Source organism: Salvelinus namaycush, chromosome 11, assembly GCF_016432855.1.
Source record: "Salvelinus namaycush isolate Seneca chromosome 11, SaNama_1.0, whole genome shotgun sequence".
NCBI classification, from domain to species: Eukaryota; Metazoa; Chordata; class Actinopteri; order Salmoniformes; family Salmonidae; genus Salvelinus; species Salvelinus namaycush.
Window position 1 is genome coordinate 43,680,421 of NC_052317.1, and position 15,351 is coordinate 43,695,771.

Consider the following 15,351-nt stretch of genomic DNA (forward strand, 5'->3'; position numbering starts at 1 on the left):
ACAACGTGTGCAATTTCTGATGCCCATAAAACGAGATCAAACCATTAAACTCTGCAATCACAAAGCCTATTTCATATACAAACAGGTTATAGTAAAATATAATACATTTATTATAGATATAAATTGTAACAGTGACAAAAAGTAACAAATGTTTTCATGAAAAAAAGTTTAAACATTTAGTTTCCTGATAGTCTTACAATGAGATCGTAACCTTATTGCTCATAAAAAAGTGTTATATTATAACTACATTTTTAAATTCCAAAATCTATTTATATAAAATCAGCCCAGAAAATATAGGACTAAGAAAATATAGGTAGATGGATAGCAGATGAAACAGGATGGGAGATTTACACTAGTTATTAACATGTTCAGTTCTTGACTGTTAAATACACATGTTCTGCTGATCTGTATCCAGAACCCATCATCGGATTAGGACTGTGATTTCCTGATGTGAACCGCCTTGTCCCTGAAATAGATTAGAAAAATTCATATTATTTTCAGTTGTTAAGGCCACTCTTATATTTCAATATCTCCAATTTGAGTTGTATCTGTTGTCAAATCTGAAACAGGTTCAGTGTGTCTACATTCAGGAGTACCAACTTTGTTTGAACCATTCATAATAAACAACTATATTCTAAATCCCTTTTAATATTCAAGTGTAAATAGTATAACAGTTGTAATGTTATTTATGAGAGTCATTCTTACCCCAGTCGGTTGACATGTTGGATCACCCAGCTCTGGGAAGGGTCTGCACACAAATCTTTCCCCTTTTTAGTGTGGAATCTGGAAGAGACACATACAAAACCGTAAGTCCATATTCAACACTCTGTTTTTACAGCATTGTTAACCCATATTTCTATTCAACTATAATTACAGTATAATGTATTTTTCTTGCTGAATAATTTAAAGTTCTCTAAAGAATCCTGAACCTCAATTCAAAACTAAATAATCACATCAAAGATACTCACATGATGGCAGGGATTCTGCAGATTTCAATATCATTCTGTAGGGTATAGCCTACGATAACTCCAAAAGGTATTTCCCCACCAGTATAGCTTTGACAGCAGCCTCTTCTACGACGTGCTGTAAAAAATGAAGAAATCAACAATTAAAGAGGAATCTTGATGAAGACTAAATATTACTCTAATTGTCCAACAGTTCATTTCAGTGTTACAGTAATAACACAGACGGACTAAGACACAACTTTCACAGCAGAATATTGACCTTGTTTAGCTGCAGAAGCCTCAGTAGTGAACAGCCCCACAGCCAGGAGCACGAGCAGCACAATAACAGGGGCTCTGATCTGGGCCATCTCTTCTTCTCTGGTGCTGTGGTTAGTGATGTGATGAGCTGCTGTCTTGTCTTCAGACAGAGAGATTCAGTGGCTGTGTGAGGTCCTACTCCTCACCAGAGCTATATATATACTCCTGGTGCAGGTAGAAACTTATTCTCTGAGAGGTGAAATGGGCTTTCCTATCCACGCCTTAAAACCAAAGTTCCACGGCAGAATTTCCCCGTCACTTTCCCCAACGAGCAACAAAAAAGGAACAAGATTCTTCAACAGAACAAGAGGGAGAATGTTTTGAGCCCAATCTTTACTTGCCTATTCATGATCGACAATCATAGTATTAAGTACTAGTATTAAGTACTACATATTTCAATGAAGAATTTGTGTTGATACTCTATCCTATGATCCTATATAGACATTACTAAACATTTATTTCTAAACATTTTTAAAATGAAAAACGGAAAGTGGTGCATATGTATTCACCCCCTTTGCTAGGAAGTCCCATAATAAGATTTGGTGCAACCAATTACCTTCAGAAGTCACATAATTAGTTAAATAAAGTCCACCTGTGTGCAATCTAAGTGTCTGTCATGCCCTGACCTTAGTTATCTATGTTTTCTTTATTATTTTGGTTAGGTCAGGGTGTGACAATTTTGGGTATGCTTGTTTTGTATTGTCTAGGGTTTTTGTATGTCTAGGGGTGTTTGTAAGTCTAGACATATGTAGGTCTATGGTGGCCTGAATTGGTTCCCAATCAGAGGCAGCTGTTTATCGTTGTCTCTCATTGGAGATCATATTTAGGTTGCCATTTTCCCTTTTGGTTTTGTGGGTTCTTGTTCTATGTTTAGTTGCCTGTCTGCACTAGCCATATTAGCTTCACGGTTCGTTTTGTTATTTTGTTCGTTTTGTTCAGTGTTCATTCTTTAAATAAAGAAGAATATACGCTTATCACGCTGCACCTTGGTCTCCTCCCTTTGACGGCCGTGACAGTGTCACATGATCTGTCACATGATCTCAGTATATATACACCTGTTCTGAAAGACCCCAGAGTCTGCAACACCACCAAACAAGGGGTATTATGAAGACTTGCAGCTGTAATTGCGGCAAAAGGTGGCTCTACAAAGTATTTCCTTTGAGGGGGTGAATAGTTATGCACGCTCAAGTTTTCAGTTTTTTTGGTTGTTATTTCTTGTTTGTTTCACAATAATAATAAATAATGCATTTTCATTGTGGTAGGCATGTTGTGTAAATCAAATGACACCCCCCCCCAAAAAAAAATGTAATTCCAGGATGTAAGGCAACAAAATAGGAAAAATGCCAAGGGGGTGAATACTTTCGCAAGCCACTGTAGTTCCAAAGCACCTAAAAAGTAGTAAGTAGTTGAACGTTTGCTTATTTGCTAAAATTGTCCGTGATGCAATTAGAACTTGAAACCTTTGGGTTGCTAGACGTTGGTGTTACATGTCTACCTGTCCACCCTGACCAACCACCCTCCTTTCATTTTTACATTAGTTAACCATCTGTCTTATGCAACTATACCAAATATAACATATCATACTAAATAGAGTCTCGGATTTACGTACAGAATAATATGAAATGCTCTGAGACCAGGTTGGTGACTTAGACCTTGTTCACTGAAGTGCATGGATGTGGGCTGTTACGTGTAGGTTGTCTTGATAATATGGTTCTTTTCTAGGTCAGAGGAACACAGAATGTGCTGATGACCTCAACTCAAAGGGGAAAAGTGTTTCTGTAACAACTAAATAGGTCATGATGAAGGGGTTTTAACAGGTCCTCTTCAGTTGTTGCATCATAACTGTCCCTGTGACAACCACAACCTTTTCCCCCTTGAGTTTGTCACACGATGCGCTCATTTTTGATATTTTATGATATTTTCATGTATATCAAGATGGGGACGTTAAACAATGACATAGAACTACTGTCGGTCTACCATTTCAAAACATGGTCTTAGCTTCAACATGTTGGGCAGTGTATGGTTCTTCCACTTTGGAGAACGTTAAGATTGTTGGCTTTTTGTTGTTTTCTGCTATAGAAATACCCGTTGTAAATAAAATTACAAAAAGCCATTACTACTATTACTACTTACAGGTAATCTTTCAATCATGTACAACAGAGATCACAATACTGATTGAAAGACTAACTGAAATGAACGATCATTTCCATTCACAGAGCCATTGAAGACCACTTCAATGAACTGAAGTGATGAGAAAACCCTTCATTCTCACACCCACTGCTACTTGTTTAATATTTACTATATCAAAGGATTCTTGCAGTCAAATGTTCTCTTTTTGTGATATTACAGTTGAGATACATTTAATAGTATCTCCTACAGTACATACAGTAGGCCTACTAATCACAACTGTCAAGATTTATTGTGTTTGAATTGAACACTCAAACGTATTTTTAAGCCTACTGTACATAACATCACATTATGTCACACGATACCAACATTATGTAATGATCTACACTCTCAGTAAAAAGGCTTCCAAAAGGCTTCTTTGGCTGTCCCCATACAGTAGGAACACCCTTTTTGGTTCCAGGTAGAACCTTTTGTGTTCCATTGTCACGCCCTGACCTTAGAGATCCTTTAGCTTCACGGTTTGTTTTGTTGTGTTTATTGTTTTGTCGGCGTATTCACTTAAATAAAATAAAATGGACGCTCACCACGCTGCACCTTGGTCCAGTTCTTTCAACGGCAGTGACAGAACTTTCCACCACCAACGGACCAAGCAGCGTGGTCAGGATTCATGGACTTGGGAGGAAATCCTGGACGGTAAGGGACCCTGGAGGCAGGCTGGGGAGTATCGCTGTCCACGGGAGGAACTGGAGGCAGCGAAAGCAGAGCGGCAGCGTTACGAGGGAACACGGCTGGCAAGGAAGCCCAAGAGGCAGCCCCAAACATTTTTTGGGGGGTGGCACACGGGGAGTTTGGCTGAGTCAGGTTTGAGACCTGAGCCAACTCCCCGTGCTTACCATGGCGAGCGTCGTACTGGTCAGGCACCGTGTTATGCGGTTGAGCGCACGGCGTCTCCAGTACACATTCTTAGCCCGGTGCGCTACATTCTAGCTCCCCGCATCTGCCGGGCTAGGGTGAGCATCCAGCCAAGACTGGTTGTGCCAGACCTGCTCTCCAGACTTCCAGTGCGCCTTCTCGGCCCAGTATATCCTGTGCCGGCTCTGCGCACTGAGTCTCCGGTACTTCTGCACAGCCCAGTGCGTCTTGTGCCAGCGCCCCGCATTTGCAGGGTGAATATAACCACCCAGCCAGGACGGGTTGTGCAGGCTCCGAGCTCGAGACCTCCAGTGCGCCTCCCACGGCCCAGTGTATCCGGTGACTCTGCCAAGGACAGGGCCTCCAGGGCCGCCTGCTTGCGCCCAGAACTAATCCTCCTGTATGTCTCCCCAGCCTGGTGAGCCCTGTGGCAGCTCCACGTACCAGACTGCCCATACGTCTCCTCACTCCAGTGATGATCCATGGCAAGAAGCCTCCAGTGATGATCCATGGCCGAAACCTCCAGTGATGATCCATGGCAAGAAGCCTCCAGTGATGATCCATGGCACGAAGCCTCCAGTGATGATCCATGGCACGAAGCCGCTAGTGGTGATCCATGGCAAGAAGCCTCCAGTGATGATCCATGGCAAGAAACCTCCAGTGATGATCCATGGCACGGAGCCTCCAGTGATGATCCACGGCCCGGAGCCTCTAGTGATGATCCATGGCCCGGAGCCTCCAGTGATGATCCATGGCCCGAAGCCTCCAGTGATGATCCATGGCCCGAAGCCTCCAGTGATGATCCATGGCCCGGAGCCTCCAGTGATGATCCATGGCCCGGAGCCTCCAGTGATTATCCATGGCCCGGAGTCTCCAGTGATGATCCATGGCCCGGAGTCTCCAGTGATGATCCATGGCCCGGAGTCTCCAGTGATGATCCATGGCCCGGAGCCTCCAGAGACGATCCAAGGTCCGGAGTCTCCCGCGACGGTCTGCAGTCCGGAGTCTCCAGCGACGGTCGGCGGTCCAGAGCCTCCAGCGACGGTTCCCAATCCGGAGCCTTCTGCGACGATCTACGGTCCGGAGTCCCCGGCGATGATCTACGGTCCGGAGTTCCCGGCGATGATCCATGGTTCAATTCCTCCGGTGATGAGTCACGGTCCGGAGCTTCTGGCGACAATCCCCGCACCAGAGGCGCCACCGAAGTTGGCGGAGCGGGGTCTGAGTCTCGCACCGGAGCCGCCACCGAGGGTAAATGCCCACCCGGACACTCCCCTATAGGTTCAGGTTTGCGGCCGGAGTCCGCATCTTTGGGGGGGGGGGGGTGTACTGTCACGCCTTGACCTTAGAGATCCTTTTAATTCTCTATTTGGTTAGGTCAGGGTGTGTGACTAGGGTGGGCAGTCTATGTTTTCTATTTCTTTGTTGGCCGGGTATGGTTCCCAATCAGAGGCAGCTGTCTATCATTGTCTCTGATTGGGGATCATATTTAGGCAGCCTTTTCCCACCTGTAGTTTGTGGGATCTTGTTTTTGGTACTGTGCCGTTTAGCCCTACTAGACGTTACGTTTCGTATTGTATTTGTTGTTTCTTCAGTGTTCATTTAATAAATAAAAATGTACGCCTACCACGCTGCACCTTGGTCCAATCCTTCCATCGACGAAAGTAACAGTAAGGCCATCCTCATCAAAAAATAATTGTCCTCCCTCATCTTAAACGGCACTGATCGCCACTGCTTGATGTAGGCTAGAGTGTGCTGGACTTGGTGTAGGCTAGCCTGTGTTGGACTTGGTGTAGGATAGCCTGTGTTGGACTTGGTGTAGGCTAGCCTGTGCTGGACTTGGTGTAGGCTAGCCTGTGTTGGACTTGGTGTAGGATAGCCTGTGCTGGACTTGGTGTAGGCTAGCCTGTGCTGGACTTGGTGTAGGCTAGCCTGTGTTGGAATTGGTGTAGGATAGCCTGTGTTGGAATTGGTGTAGGATAGCCTGTGTTGGACTTGGTGTAGGCTAGCCTGTGTTGGACTTGGTGTAGGCTAGCCTGTGTTGGGATTGGTGTAGGCTAGCCTGTGTTGGAATTGGTGTAGGATAGCCTGTGTTGGACTTGGGGTAGGCTAGCCTGTGCTGGGCTTGGTGTTGGCTAGCCTGTGCTGGGCTTGGTGTAGGATAGCCTGTGTTGGGCTTGATGTAGGCTAGTCTGTGTTGGGATTGGTGTAGGCTAGCCTGTGTTGGGATTGGTGTAGGCTAGCCTGTGCTGGGATTGTTGTATGCTAGCCTGTGTTGGGATTGGTGTAGGCTAGCCTGTGCCCACATTTTCCACCTTTCCCACACAGGGCCAATGCAGTCATGTTTGCTGGGTAGGCTAATCCTACATTAATGAAATGATTTCATCACAAGGAGATGAAGAAAACAACTCATTGAATCATACTAAGGACAGCATTATCATTGTAACATGACAAAAGAAGCCTACGTTGATACTAACTTATTTACCACCATATATCATTGATTGCTGTTTCAATACTGTATCAATGAAAATATGATTATTGGACTCGCTGGGCTGTCCACGTGCAACATGGATGCTCACGGCAGGTGTTGGATCAATATCCACCTTCGCGACATGGCACGCAGGCACACATTAACACACACACACACACACACACACACACACACACACACACACACACACACACACACACACACACACACACACACACACACACACACACACACACACACACACACACACACACACACACACACACACACACACACACACACACACACACACACACACACAAACACACACAGGTATGTAACCACCCACTGACTTGGTTTAAACCTCATAGTCCTTAAGACGTAAGTTTGATTTTCAAAAATGTGACAGGTTCTGCTGCCCTCTAGTGGCTAGAGTGCGACTTACACTAGATAGGAGAGGGACCATCAGAGCCCTGTACTAAGAATCAGGCTTGAGGAGTTCGCGAGGTAACTTTGTTCAACTCTGATTTCAACTCCTTTAAAGAAGAAGTTATTTAGAACCTGGTTCCAGGAGAACCCTTTTGGGTTCTATGTACGACCCTTTCCACAGAGGGTTCTACATGGAACCCAAAATGGATCTATGTGGAAATAAAAAAGTGTCTCCCTGGAACCAAAAAGGGTTCTCCTATGGGGACAGCCGATGAACCCTTTTGGAACCATATTTTCTAAAAGGGTACATCCCCATCTAACTGCCTGTCAGATTGATTTAATTGGGAAAACACATCATGATCTACATCACACCGAGTCAATGAACAGCCCCCCCCACCCCCAAACCTCAAACCCCTGGCGGTTAGTGAGAGAGAGAGAGGGCAGGGGAAGGAAGAGAGAGAGATAGAGAGAGTAGGGAGAGAGAGAGACAGGGGAGAGAGGGAGGGAGGGAGGGAGAGAGATAGGGATGAAGAGAGAGAGAGGGAGAGGGCATTTCCACCAGCATGTTTGGCAGATTTCTTTTCTACTGTAACCAGATCATCCCATCCCAGCGAGCTCTCTTCATCTGGGTGAAGAAAAGCATAATTTACTGGGTCTTGTTTGTCAACAGGGTGTTCATTCTGTTTGATACTGCTCTTGATCTTTCAGCAATAGTTGACTATATAAAAATGATCTAATAGCGCTTCACACCTCAATGCATGTCACTGCTACTGGCTCTTCAAATGGACTGAAATTACATTTTTAGTTCTTGTTTTATAAATCAGAGTTAAACCTACACCTGGATTTAATTCATCTGGGTCTGTGAAACTGGTCCATTAATTCTTAGGGATAGGCGTCACGCTAGCGGGACACCTGTTGACAACATCCGGTAAAATTGGAGGACGCGCAATTCAAATAAATAATCGTAATATTTAATTTAAAAACTTAAATTCTTGTTAATCTAACTGCGTTGTCCAATTTACAATAGGCTTTACAGCGAAAGCATACCATGCGATTGTCTGGGGATGGCGCCCCACATCAACATATTTTTAAACAAGCACAGGCTTCACAAAATCACAAATAGCGATAAAATAAATCACTTACTTTTGAAAATCTTCCTCTGTTTGCAATCCCAAGGGTCCCAGCTACAACATGAATGGTCGTTTTGTTTGAGAAAATCCTTCTTTATATCCATTAAAGAGGCTTTAATATGATACTTGTGCTTTGTCTTTTACAAACGAGTCATATTATATATAAATTGATGAATCCTTTTATTTATTTAAACATGTTGTACATGTTTTGTTCATGTTTGTAAATTGTGATTTTCATCTCCATCTGAGATGTAGAGTACATGGTGTTTTCATTCCTCAGAGGATTGATATTCCTATTTAATTGTCCAATGGACGAGGCCTAACAAATATATTCTGTTTAGCAAATATGAAAATAACTATGTATTTTCCTGCTGTAAATTGACCAATATATTTATACTAGCTGTACCCAGCCCTATGGCTGTAAATCTTTTTTAAAACATTTAGATTTCTTTATCACTGTTCATGTGTTGAACTATTGAATTCTCACGTGAAAATAATTTGGTTGCAAATGCAGACTGACAACTTCCACAAATGGAATTTCACTGCTTTGATAGCAGAGACAACAGTGTGTGTTGTGACACAGTTTGGAATTTGGGAATTTAAAACTGATTGATGACTCAGTGCTGATGTCATTGGTTCCTCTTGGTTGTGCTACCTTTATAGATGAATATGAATATCTCTTGTAAACAGTCATATATCTGATTGTTTTGAACGAATATGCATTTGTCACAACATCAACTCTTGTCTAAAACCTCAAAAGGAACAAGAAGAAACAGTTGTATGAAACTCCTGTTGTTTGCCAGGTAGAAGTTATTGTACGTTGTATACAACCATCAAGGCCAGGTCCATGTAGATTTCAATGTAATCCAAAAATAACAACTTGGAGCTTAAACACCACAGACACATCCAAAAAGAATGTAATGTATGTCATCTCTACAAGGCCTTTGGAATAGGAGTGTTTTGATAAGAAACACTGTGAGAGTGATTCACTCTCTGCTGACCTCTCATGGTGTAGTGTCCTCTACAGTTACTACATCCCCCCACTGGTGACCTCTCATGGAGTAGTGTCCTCCACAGGTATTACATCCACCCACTGGTGACCTCTCATAATGTATTGTCCTCCACAGTTACTATACAATATTTTCTCTCTCTGTCTGCTTCATCAGTTAGTATCTGTCATTGTGCTGTCCAAAAAAAGTAACCTTTATTTAACTAGGCAAGTCAGTTAAGAACAAATTCTTATTTACAATGACGGCCTACACCGGCCAAACCTGGACGATGCTGGGCCAATTGTGCGCCGCCCTATGGGACTCCCAATCACGGCCGGTTGTGATACAGCCTGGATTCAAACCAGGGTGTCTGTAGTGACGCCTCAAGCACTGAGATACAGTATCTTAGACCGCTGCGCCACTCAGGAGCCCCACTCATACCACACAAAATGAATACACAAAAGAAGTGAGAATTCTTAGTAAAATATAAATGATTTATTATAGATATAAAATGTAACAGTAACTGTTAAATGTAACAGATGTGATCAATGATCTGATCATACACAATACCTTTATGAATAAAAGGGTTAAAACGTGCGATTTCTGATGCTCATAGAATAAGATTATACCATTAAACTTTGTCAACACAGAGATAATTTAATATACAAATAGGTTATATAAAATAATAAACTGGGTGGTTCCAGCCCTGAATGCTGATTGGCTGACAGCTGTTGTATGTCAGATCGTATACTATCGGTATGACAATAAATAATATTCTTACTGCTCTAATTATGTTGGTAACCAGTTTATAATAGCAATAAGGCTCCTCGGGGGTTTGTCATATGTGGCCAATGTCCCACGGCTAAGGGCTGTGTCCAGGTGCTCCGCGTTGCTTATATTCTTCATTTATTATACTTTTCAGTACAGAAAAATGTCTGATAAAACTCAGGTAGTTGGATAAACTTAGAGATAGCAGGGTTCCAGCATGTTTGCATTCTCCTCCGTCAATGAAGACAGCAACACGACGTCTTCGTCCCGTGTTCCCTTGTGATGACAACTATTCCTATGACTTTCTCTTGTTCAATCGTTCCGCTCTCTCCCTGTAGAGAAGAAATCAAGTTATGTCATCCATTTCTTACAACCATAGTTTGACCTAATATCCTTATGATAAACCCTACACACACTGTCAGTACAATTCAATTCCATGGAACCAAATCATTTTTTCCTGAATACATATGAATGAATTCTTACCTCAGCTTGCGAACAGCTTTCATAACCCAGCCCTTGGTGGGATCCACACATGGGAATCTCCCGCTGACCGTGTGGAAACTGGAAGAGAACATGTTGAAGAGACAACATCAGTCAATCATCAGTGCTTTATAGGCTTACATCTCTATAATATCACAATGCAATATCACATCGCAAATGAATCAATGCAAGTTATCAAATTGTATTACTTCTGTTATACAATTATTTTATACTTAATGATATACTTAAATGAATGAAATAATACATGTATTACAATTCATATTTTCATTTTACTTGCAATTTGTCTCAGACCTATTAAGCACAGTTCTACTGTTAGGCCTTCCAACGTCACTCACATGATAGCATCAATGTTGCAGTTGTCCATCACTGTCTGTACGGAAAAGCCACGGATGAGACCAATGTCTATCCTACCCTGGGAGTAACGTGTACAACAGCCTGTAGGAAAACCTATTGAGCAAAAAGACAAGAAACGTTATCTTGTATAGCAATTAAAAAACACAATTAGCAAAAACAAGGAGAGAGGGAGACAGAGGCAGGCAGACAGACAGACGGACTAAGACAAAACTTCCACATCCAATATTGACCTTGTTTAGCTGCAGAAGCCTTGGCAGCAAACAGCCCCACAGCCAGGAGCACAAGCAGCACAATAACAGGGGCTCTGATCTGGGCCATCTCTTCTTCTGTGGTGCTGTGGTTAGTGATGTGATGAGCTGCTGTGATGATGAGCTGCTTGTCTTGATGAGCTGCTTGTCTTCAGACAGAGAGATTCAGTGGCTGTGTGAGGTCCTACTCCTCACCAGAGCTATATATATACTCCTGGTGCAGGTAGAAACTTATTCTCTGAGAGGTAAAATGGGCTTTCCTATCCACGCCTTAAAACCAAAGTTCCACAGCAGAATTTCCCCGTCACTTTCCCCAACGAGCAAAAAAGGGAAACAAGATTCTTTAACACAATAAGATGGAGAATGTTTGAACACAACTATGACTTGTTTATTAATATACAGCATTTATTCTGAGGAGATTCAAATGCACTAGAATGTCGTCCTAAATATTGTAAGTAAGAATATAAGTGTACATAAATGCTTGTAGCTTTGTTGAAGTCTCCTGGGTTAAGAAATACATTTTGGGATCATGGTAAGTGAGAGTTTGTGTTTATATTATATCTCAGTATATCTTTATCCTGGTTCTGGGGACCCAAAGGGTTTAGTTTTGCCCCAAACGCTACTCACCTGATTCCACTAATTACCTCATCATCAAAACCCTGCTCAGACGACGCATGCATCGACCAATGTTTGTGTGGCACGTCATCGACCGTGCAGTCGAGCACCAGATTGCTATAACATAACATGTGGTTAGCTGATACGTAAAATACCTATCCAGGCATTGTAAGATCTAGCATGCATCAGCAACGCCTGGGCAGAGGAACACTCCCAATGATTAGTGGAATCAGGTGTCTAGTGCTACGGCAATAACAGAACAGTGCACCCCTTTTGGGTCCCCATTAAGAAACACCGTTCTATCCTATGATCCTATATGACCTAGTTATAAATACAAGGAGTGTAGGGGGAATTACATGCCAACCACTGTACCTCAATTGAACAATATATACATTCTACAGTATAATGTCCTTTATAACCAAAGGATGTGGGAGATGTGCCAATCATATAAAAACCTTTGTATTTTGATTCAGACAGAGAATAACTGTGTTCTCAAATTAATAGCCTGTTTACGCACCCATTCATCAATCTAAGTGACAAGAAAATAATTCCCATCAAAATACATCAGTTTAAGTTAGAAATATCAGATTTATGAATGGGCTGCATCTCAATCCACCACATCCACGTATGTCGGCCTTCCACATATGCAGTGAAAGATGTCAGACCATGAGAATTCCCCAAAATCCGTCTTCTCACAAAATCGTCTGAAGAGTGCGAATGGTTCTCCGGATCTCTGTTTTGCTCTACGTCCCCCAGAAGCCCCACGGGTCTCGTCTGAAGTCGGTAACACTGATGTGTCAACTATTGTCTGTTGTGTCTGAACCATTTCAGCTACAAACGAATACTTCACTAATACCACACTGACTCTCACGAACACGATGGTGTTCTCCGTTTTGCTCTACGACCCCCACAAGTGGCACGGGACTCATCTGAAGGTACCAATACAAATGAGTAGACGTATGGAGGTAGTTTTGTGCCAACAAAAACATGGGGATAAATATGTATCCCCAAAAACCTAAATATTTCTTGAGTGTTCTTATATCTCCCAGATATAGGACAGACACTTCAAAACCTTATTGCTTATGATCATTTTATACTTTCTTTTTTTGTGATTTATAAATGTGTTATTCAATGCTTTTCTATTGGCTATAGTAGTAAAGGAAAATTGCAATATTGTATTAATTATTTTTGATACCTAAAGGGGTCCAAATAGCTAACTAATCCATTGGGTAACCATCTTAAAACAATTCCATATGTTAGAATAGTAGAACACCCTCCTACCTCCCAAATGGCTTAGACTTTTAGAGGTTTTAACACATTTGCTGTGATTATGTGTGTATGTGTAACCATGTACCCACATCAGTGAAACCACCACAGATCATATCATAGAACATACTGTACTGTGTGTGTGTGTGTATGTATGTTTGTGTGCGTATGTGTGTGTATGTGTGTTTGTGTGTGTGTGTGTGTGTGTGTGTGTGTGTGTGTGTGTGTGTGTGTGTGTGTGTGTGTGTGTGTGTGTGTGTGTGTGTGTGTGTGTGTGTGTGTGTGTGTGTGTGTGCGTGTGTGTGTGTGTGTGTGTATGTGTTTTTAGAGAGTTCAGGATAGAACTGGAGCAGGTACCCACTGATTGGGTTTAAACCTTATAGTCCTTAATGACCTTAGTGATCATTGTTTTACAGCCTGTGTTCGTAATGGCTGCTCAGTGAAACGACCTGTCCTGATTTGTCATAGACATTTGCTAAAAAACTTTAATGAGAAAGCCTTCCTTCATGAACTGGCTTCTGTAAAATGGTATAGAATCAGCTTGATCTCCTCTGTCGAAGACGCTTGGACCTTATTTTTTGATATTTTCAGTGGTATTGTTAACAAACCGCATAAAGAAAATTAGATTTAAAAACAGGTTCAACCACTGATTCGACCCTGATCTTGCAGAGTGACTCCACCTCAAGAATTGCATTTGGTGAAAGGCTTGGCACACGCATACTAAGGCTGACTGGCTATCATTCAGGCAAATGAGGAATAAGTGCACTCAGGCTATCCGGAAGGACAAAGTTAGTTACTTTAAGGAGCAGTTCTCTCTCTGTGGGTCTAACCCCAAGAAGTTCTGGAAAACTTTTAAAGACCAGGAGAATAAACCCTCCTCCCCACAGCTGCCCATGTCCCTTAATATTGATGATGTGGCTGTTACTGACAAGAAGCACATGGCTGAGCTCTATAATCACCACTTCATTAAGTCAGGGTTCCTCAATTTAATTCTCAATTTTGTCACCTCATACAAGTACTTGGGAGTATGGCTAGACTGTGCACTGTGCTTCTCTCATTACATATCAAAGCTGCAGGCTAAGGTTAAATCTAGACTTGGTTTCCTGTATCGTAATCCCTCATCTTTCACCCCAGCTGCCAAACTAACCCTGATTCAGATGACCATCCTACCCATGCTAGATTACGGAGACATAATTTATAGATCGGCAGGTAAGGGTGCTCACGAGTGGCTAGACGTTCTTTACCATACGGCCATCAGATTTGCCACCAATGCTCCTTGTAGGACACATCACTGCACTCTATACTCCTCTGTAAACTGGTCATCTCTATATACCCGTCGCAAGACCCACTGGTTGATGTTTATTAATTAAACCCTCTTAGGCCTCACTCCCCTCTATGTGAGATATCTACTGCAGCCCTCATCCTCCACATACAACACCCGTTCTGCCAGTCACATTCTGCTAAAGGTCCCCAAAGCACACACATCCCTGGGTCGCTCCTCTTTCAGTTTGCTGCAGCTAGCGACTGGAACGAGCTGCAACAAACACTCAAACTGGACAGTTTTATCTCAATCTCTTCATTCAAAGACTCAATCATGGACACTCTTACTGACAGTTGTGGCTGCTTTGTGTGATGTATTGTTGTCTCTACCTTCTTGACCTTTGTGCTGTTGACTGTGCCCAATAATGTTTGCACCATGTTTTGTGCTGCTGCCATGTTGTGTTGCTACCATGTTGTTGTTATGTTGTGTTGCTACCATGCTGTGTTGTCATGTGTTGCTGCCTTGCTATGTTGTTGTCTTAGGTCTCTCTTTATGTAGTGTTGTGTTGTCTCTCTTGTTGTTGGTGTGATTTGTCCTATATTTATATTGTATTTATTTTATTTCTTTAATCCCAGGCCCCCGTCCCCGCAGGAGGCCTTTTGCCTTTTGGTAGTCCGTCATTGAAAACAAAACAACAATTCTTAACTGAATTGCCTAGTTAAATAAATGTTAAATAAATTAAATAAAAATAAGTTACAGTTTGATTTTCAAAAATTTGAAAGGTTCTGCTGCCCTCTAGTGGCTAGAGTGCGACTTACACTAGATAGGAGAGGGACCATCAGAGCCCTGTACTAAGAATCAGGCTTGAGGAGTTCACGAGGTAACTTTGTTCAACTCTGAGTTCAACTCCTTAAAAGAAGAAGTTATTTAGAACCTGGTTCAAGGAGAACCCTTTTGGGTTCTATGTACAACCCTTTCCACAGAGGGTTCTACATGGAACCCAAAATGGATCTATGTGG

General features: G+C 42.4%; 2 protein-coding genes across 2 annotated transcripts; both read right to left on the reverse strand.

Annotated features, from left to right (window-relative positions):
* Window positions 1-429: 429 nt before the first annotated feature.
* On the reverse strand, window positions 430-1,312 carry LOC120055681 (C-C motif chemokine 4-like). The gene is made up of 4 exons (XM_039003574.1): window positions 1,225-1,312; window positions 969-1,083; window positions 706-783; window positions 430-466 (listed from the first exon to the last, which is right to left on the reverse strand). The coding sequence occupies exons 1-4, from the start codon at window positions 1,310-1,312 to the stop codon at window positions 430-432; spliced, it is 318 nt and encodes a 105-aa protein (XP_038859502.1).
* A 9,070-nt stretch (window positions 1,313-10,382) lies between these two features.
* On the reverse strand, window positions 10,383-11,275 carry LOC120055434 (C-C motif chemokine 20-like). Its single transcript, XM_039003297.1, has 4 exons — window positions 11,173-11,275; window positions 10,924-11,035; window positions 10,571-10,648; window positions 10,383-10,419 (listed from the first exon to the last, which is right to left on the reverse strand). Exons 1-4 carry the CDS (start codon window positions 11,258-11,260, stop codon window positions 10,383-10,385), a joined length of 315 nt encoding a protein of 104 aa, XP_038859225.1. The 5' UTR covers window positions 11,261-11,275.
* Window positions 11,276-15,351: the final 4,076 nt, after the last annotated feature.

Excerpts from the sequence above, each read along its gene's own strand:
- LOC120055681 (XM_039003574.1), bottom strand. The coding sequence starts at position 1,312 with ATGGCCCAGATCAGAGCCCCTGTTATTGTGCTGCTCGTGCTCCTGGCT. Across the intron at positions 784-968 it reads TGCAGAATCCCTGCCATCAT|ATTCCACACTAAAAAGGGGA; the intron begins GTGAGTATCTTT and ends TGTCTCTTCCAG. Across the intron at positions 467-705 it reads CAACATGTCAACCGACTGGG|GGACAAGGCGGTTCACATCA; the intron begins GTAAGAATGACT and ends AATCTATTTCAG.
- LOC120055434 (XM_039003297.1), bottom strand. The coding sequence starts at position 11,260 with ATGGCCCAGATCAGAGCCCCTGTTATTGTGCTGCTTGTGCTCCTGGCT. Across the intron at positions 11,036-11,172 it reads GGCTTCTGCAGCTAAACAAG|GTTTTCCTACAGGCTGTTGT; the intron begins GTCAATATTGGA and ends TTTGCTCAATAG. Across the intron at positions 10,649-10,923 it reads TGCAACATTGATGCTATCAT|TTTCCACACGGTCAGCGGGA; the intron begins GTGAGTGACGTT and ends GTTCTCTTCCAG.